Genomic DNA, 7,071 nt, shown 5'->3' with positions numbered 1-7,071 from the left:
TGCTTGCTTGTCCCTGGCTGGAAAGTATAGAGGCGGGGAGGGGATGGTGTAGCGGACACGAAGCTGTGCTACCACTCCACGGGAATGTGCAACTTCAGGACTGAAATCCCCCACAAGACGCCGTGCCTGCGTGCCTAAAGGACTTAACATTTAGCTGGTTTCTCATGGAAGCAGATGGATATGTGAGGAGGCGTCGGATGACAGCGGAGACTACAGGCAATGATCCCGGGGTTGCTGGTGCATCTGCCGGGGCAGAAGTTCGATGGCTGGGGGGAAGATTCTGGGGAGTTTCGGAAAGTATCGTGGGGAGCCTGACACCCCGGATCGGAGGGGAGACGGAGCTACAGACTGTTGATATCATATGTAGTGCACAAGATGCACAAACGGAAGACTCTGAACCAGACTATGAGGGCTTACCACAGGGAGCCTCCACCAGCACCCACATGTTTGCTGGAGCCGTGGCCGGGATCATGGAGCACTGCCTCATGTTCCCCATCGACTGTGTCAAGGTAGAATAGCTCAGTGGCTAAACTAGCTGACACCACAACTTTGTTATGAATGCCCAGTGTTTTCACACCAAGGTTTCGTATGTAGTCTGTGTGTATTATCCTTGGAGTTCAACGTGTTTGTTAGCATTAGCCTGCTCGCTAACCTAAACACCCTGCTGTTTACTGCTGACGGCTGAGGACAAGGTCAGTCGGCTAAGTTAGCCTTCCACACCCCCCCACCGGCTAACTTGTTAGCATGCTATTATATATCAAGCGCGACTAACTGTTAGCTAATGGCTAGTAGTTATGACAACCTTTAGCAGGGTCACACAGGAGCCTATGTGTTCACGTTGCATAAATCTAACTATATCAACCCCCGTGTGGATATACTCGTCGGTAGTTTATGTGCATCGGAAGTTAGTTTACTATGTAATCCAAGCAGCGTTAATAAGAGAAACACGTTATTTAGTCCAGCCGCAACAACAGTTCTGGGAGATCAAAACTATACTGTTTACAAAAACAAGGGGTGGTTGTTTCTAGTAATTAACGCACCGTCTGCCACCGTTGGTACAAGACCCTCAAAGGAATTACATTGCAGTTTTGAGACCATTTGAACCTTCAAGACTTGCATCTGTTGCTACTTTCCCAACAGGCATCCGTTTCACACACCATAGCTAACTCGATTGCAAAGATCTTTTGATCACATGCATGTCATGCAACTTCACTGTGAGAGTTCTTATCTCAGTGGTCTTCTTTGTCAGGTATGAGTTTGTTTGTTTTTAACTTGCTGTAAGGCATGACCTGTTGCCCCAAGAGGTCAGCTTAATGGGACCATGCAGCAGTGATCATTATATAACACAGGCACAGGGTTAGAGAGAGAGGGGGCAAGTGTCAACAAGCTTAGTCAGCTGTCCATGTCAGACATCCTTTACCCATGTCTCTTTCACCTGTAGCCTGGTTCTGCTGCATCCTGGACAAGACCAATGTTTACAGAACCGTCTCATGTACGCTGCTCGCATCTCAGAATCTTTCCAAGCAAGCCACGGGAGACTAGGGATATTGTGACTCAGCAAAATAAAGTCTAACTGCACTTAAAAAGCCACATACTTATAAAGCAGATAGGTATTTTCAAGAACTTGAAAAATAGTTGAGATGCATCTAACATATTCCTTTTTTGTTTGAGTTTCCTATTTAGAGGTTTCCTGCTACACCAAATAAAGACGTTTCCTCCTGTACGATAAGCCTCCCACTTAAGAGATTGTTGTGTAATTATAGTTTAGAATAGGCTGTAGTTAGCCTTTAATGTATCCTAAATCCCAGTCATTGGTCGTGGATTTTAAAAACATGTTGCATATATAGGTCTGCCAAATTGTACACTGCCGTGCACATGAATGGAATTTCAACTGTATTGAAAGTGTGATGGAAAGAAGCCGTAGTGTTTGCATTGAGCAAAAAGGTCATTGCCTTCTAGATGTGCAAACATACCAAAGATCAACACACTGGACCCATTATAGGTCTTACATGCATGACGGCCAAACATGCATTTGCAGGGCTTTGAAAATTACAGTTGCCAGGTTGTCATTGACAACCATTATGAGACATTGGAAACTAATTCTTGGCCTTTCACTTTAGAGAAACATTAAAATGTGAAAATATTGCTGTGACAGGCAGAACCAGAACCAGACAACTGCATGTAACAATGCTGCAAGAGCTTTGGTGTGTCTACTCACGTGCGCACGTGCATTTCTTAGCATCTCTGCATTATTCAAAATAAAAAGTGACTAAAAATGGCAACCAAAAGCTGCTGCCTGTTGTCAGCCTGGCAACCACTTTATTGTTGAGCCCTAGTTTGTATGGGGCAATAAAGTAAAGAGGCAGCCAGAATTCAAATTATAGTCTTGTATTTTTTAAAAAACATTTTTAACCATCATGCAAAAAGATGTGCATATACTCATAGCACTGTTGGCTAGCTCCCTCTGGCCCTAGATTCCACAGCAGGAGCGACAGTGACATGGCCATGTTTATGCTTTACATACACAGTGGGGTGGACATTTGTCCATTCAGCTGGAAGTTTGGTATTCAGAGATTATGTCGCTGCTGGTTCCTCAGAGACAGACACACTCACCCATTGTGACCCAAGGCAACCCTCTCTAGATACCAAATAGCAGGTGACTGAAGCACTGATCTCTTGCACTTGTCCTTTTAGGTAATGTTTATATAATCATATCATTCAGCTCATTGTGCACTTGTGTGTTTTTAAGAGGAAGAGAGAAAGGTATACTTCAGGGTCAGTGAGAAAAGAGGCTTACAGGAAGTCAGTTTATGTCCCCTTGTGACCTTGGAGCTTGTAACTCCATACTTCCTTCTATTCAATTATGCATGTACACCACACACAATGTGGACCCCCTCATTTCCCTTATTTGACCCCTTATTCACACTGTCGTCTATTCAGGACTCCTTTCATTGTAGTGCTATTCTTTGCTATATTAGGCAGGCATATGTTGAGACTTAAATCATGAACTGCGTTCTATTTTTATATCAAATTCACAAACTTTCCTCCATTCCACTTCTTCCTCTTTGCCAGACACGCATGCAGAGCCTCCAGCCCGAGCCTGCAGCCCGCTACAGGAATGTGATGGATGCTCTTCGCCGAATCGTAGCTACGGAGGGAGTCTGGCGGCCAATGAGAGGGCTAAATGCAACAGCAGTTGGGGCGGGACCTGCCCATGCCCTCTATTTTGCCAGCTATGAGAAACTCAAAAAGACTCTAAGTGATGTCATTCACCCAGGGGCTAACAGTCATTTGGCTAATGGTACCATAAAACATACATATCCACACGTAAACCGTGACATGTACTGTAGATGTACAAATCGCATGTCTTAACTTTGAGATCACTATAGGAGGTTGATATCTAAGACTTGACCAGTTCTAAAAAAATAAAAATAAAAACCTGGCAGCAGGCCTTCAAATTGGATAGAGCCTTTTCATGGCTACCGTTGCACACCGATCTGTTGCTGGCATTTAGGAAAGTGAACTAGTTTATCTTATGTGGGTCAAGTTCAGAAAAGGCTCTTTGGCTTTAAGATGGGAAGAAATTCAACCAAAGATTTCCTTCAAATCCTTACTCTGAATGTCAACCATTTCCTTATTCCTTGTTCCTCCTACTCTCTCTCTCTCTCTCTTCTTTTTTCCCAGTTTAGTGGGAGGCTGGGTAAGTCCTTTCTCCCATCTCATCTGCTCCCTCCTGTACTGGTCCTTTTTTATTTTTTTTAAGCTTTAGGTTTTTCGTTCAAATCTCTTAAAAGAGCAATGACCTGCCTTGTCCACTAGGTGTCTCTCTTTGCTCAGGCTTGGCCACCTGAATTCAGTCAGGCGTGATCTCCAGTTTACACCTGTGCAATTTGCTGAATATGCTCCACTTCTGGTATGAGGATATATTGTTATGACGTCTTCAGCTTTTAGGACTAAGGCAATGAAAGCTGTGACATGCTCAAAAGGACTCTTACTGTTGCAAGTGAAATATCATTTTTCATTCTCATTTCTATACCTCTTTCATGCAGTCTCCTCTATTGTCCTTATGTATTCATGATTATCTCAATGTGTAGTAAATTTTCGAGGTGTATTTGTTTCAGGAACTGCTGGGTGTGTGGCCACACTGCTTCACGATGCCATCATGAACCCAGCTGAAGGTAAGGGCAACATTTTACATAATCAGAAACAGAATCATCTTTATTGCTTTTATTCAGATTGCATACTAGGAATTTGACCTGGTGTTTTGACCCAGTATTTTGTGAACGTACAAGTTATAAATGTAGAATATAAAATAGAATACAGTACAATGCCATTTCCCTCTTATCACAGAATTAGTATGGGTATTAAAGCCTTTTCTATCTCAAAACAAAAGTTTGCCCTGCAAAAATGTCAGTGAAGAAACTTGCAGGTGACACGCCTGGGCCAACCATCTTCACATCTTGGCCTTAACCCTGCAGTCACACACTATGACTTTCACAGCTGCCTCTGGTCCACCTGCCTGGACATGTTAGTAGAAGGACACTGTCCAGAGTCCTCATGTGCAGCTGTTAGATGGGGTGCAGCTGTCTGGGCAAACGCTTTTAAAGTGACACAGTACATCTTTGTGTTTATTGAAACTCCATGTGCTTTAAGGACAGAATAACAGTAGGTAATAGCGCACTAATTTCTTCTTTTCTTTTTTTTATCTTTGCCACTGTTTTCTATCTTCACAACCTGCCAACCCTGGACACATTTGGCCTTCTTCATCATTACACCTACCCGTGTGTCCTGGACTCCATAGTTGTGAAGCAGCGCATGCAGATGTATAACTCGCCCTATCGCGGCGTGATGGACTGTGTACGCGCCGTGTGGCAGAAGGAGGGCCTTGGTGCGTTCTACCGCAGCTACACAACCCAGCTCACCATGAACGTGCCCTTCCAGGCGCTCCACTTCATGACTTATGAGTACCTCCAGGAGCTGCTCAACACCCACAGACAGTACAATCCCTCATCCCACATGTTGTCTGGAGCGTTGGCGGGAGCCATCGCGGCTGCAGCCACCACACCTCTGGATGTCTGCAAGACCCTGCTCAACACCCAGGAGGCTCTACCCCTCAGCTCCCTGTCTTCGGGCCAAGGCCCCAACCAGGGCCAAGGCCAAGGAGCCCACAGACGCATAACAGGCCTGGCCCACGCCTTCCGGACAGTTTACAGGCTGGGCGGCCTGCCGGGTTTCTTCAAGGGAGTCCAGGCGAGGATCATCTACCAGATGCCCTCCACAGCCATCAGCTGGTCGGTCTATGAGTTCTTCAAGTATGGACTCACCAAGCACCAGCACAACAAGAGGAAAACGCAGCACATGGAAGCTGAGATCTAAAAAAATCCCATTTGTGTAATTTCCTCTAATATTGTTCTGTCCTCCCTGTGAGGAGAAGTGAAGTCAATACGCACATAGAATATGACTAAAATCCAGCTTAGCTATCCCATCCTATTCAGACATAGCAGATAAGAAAAACCTCTTCAGACAGTTTAAGTAGTTATGTTTCTGCTACACCATTTCAAGACATGGTATGGTTTGAGTAAAGTTTTGTTCTCTCCACTAGGGAAAACATTTACACAGTATTATAGAACTAGTTCATCTTCAAGGTTCCATTCTAGTGACCACTATATTTGTCCAAGCTGAGGAAAAATGTCAAGAACGCACAAGTTTTGAGTTGGAAAGGTAGTCAGCAGAGGGCAGTAGTGTTACTTTAACTCTCTTGTAGTGTCATAAGCTTTGGTGTCAAATGAAAATTATAACTGACTCCTGATCCAGACACCCCCCCGCCACCTTTTTTTTTTTAATGTAACAGAAAATTCTCACAGTAATCCTAGACAAGGTCACTTTCTAGTTTGAGCTACACAAAGGCATTCAGTCCTTTATCAAAATATCTTTGATCCAATCCAAGTATTTCAGCCCTTTAGAATCAAAGCAAACTGACTCCAACTGACACGTTAATTTCCTGGCATGGATCATACCCAGATACTTTTGAGGAAATGTGATGGAGCAACTCAAAGTTGAGGGCAAAAGTTAAGACCACCTGTGTTGATCTTGGTTAATAAACTATTTTAAAATGCAGTCCAATAGTGTTCAATGGTTTAGCAGATTAACAAAAGAAGACAATACACCAGATTTGGGGTTTTGCTATTAGCAGTTAAAGGAATAATGATTGGAATAATTTTCAAATGTTAAAATTCTAAATTTTTCCCTACGGTATAACTGGACCGAACATACAAAATATTCAGTAGCTATTTGGTATCTGAAGAGTGTGTTTAATTTATTTTTAATAGTTTTGATTCCTTAAATGGTATTTTATTTACAGGAAATGATTTACTTTAAACTTTCCCTTTTTTATTTTTTCCCCATTATTAATCAACCCTGGGATCATCAAATGACTTACCATTAATGCCTTGTGTATGTGTTTGGCAGAGCAGACCAGGGTGGCATTAGGACAGCCCCTTGTGTTCATTAACTGTAGCTACCAGTCTGTTTTCAGCTTGTGAACTACTGAGTTTTAATATCTGTGTTTGGCAGCAAAGGTTATGTACATGTGCCCAAAAGGAGTTCAGTATCCCGAAAGATATGCATCCGTTCCCCTACTGAGTACACATAAATGGAAGCTATCATTCTTATGGATTGATGTCTGATTGTTTTCCGACACCGAATTGCACTCGTTGAATAAAGACTGAGCAGTGGGCGCTCTACTCACTGCTCATAAATGATGGGAGCTCTCCTTTGATTTCTTTAAATGATTCTGAATACATTGCTATGTGAGGACTTCCACTGTTCTCTTGCCTATTCATCGGCCATTGCAAAAGCGACAAGTTCATATTGTCTTTATAATATGTGTATGTGTATATAAAAGATCTTAAGTCTTTGTTTTCCTGGTGAATAGAAAACAAAGAGTGATGGATGAACAGGAGGCAATGCCCTGAGCCACATGTGTACTGCCAGAAACACACGGTCAGTTTGTCTGTGTGTTTTCAGGTATTTATTTCTAGTTTGAGGCAGGTACAGTTGTTTAGTCTTGAA

General features: G+C 43.1%; 1 protein-coding gene across 1 annotated transcript; it reads left to right on the top strand.

Annotated features, from left to right (window-relative positions):
- Positions 1-6,761, top strand: slc25a28 (solute carrier family 25 member 28). The gene is made up of 4 exons (XM_083923068.1): positions 1-509; positions 3,073-3,301; positions 4,122-4,178; positions 4,802-6,761. Exons 1-4 carry the CDS (start codon positions 165-167, stop codon positions 5,374-5,376), a joined length of 1,206 nt encoding a protein of 401 aa, XP_083779194.1. The 5' UTR covers positions 1-164; the 3' UTR covers positions 5,377-6,761.
- Positions 6,762-7,071: the final 310 nt, after the last annotated feature.

The sequence above is a fragment of the Echiichthys vipera genome (assembly GCF_963691815.1).
Source record: "Echiichthys vipera genome assembly, chromosome: 11".
NCBI classification, from domain to species: Eukaryota; Metazoa; Chordata; class Actinopteri; order Perciformes; family Trachinidae; genus Echiichthys; species Echiichthys vipera.
Note: the sequence above shows the minus strand (reverse complement) of the source record. Positions and strands in the feature narration are given on the sequence as shown.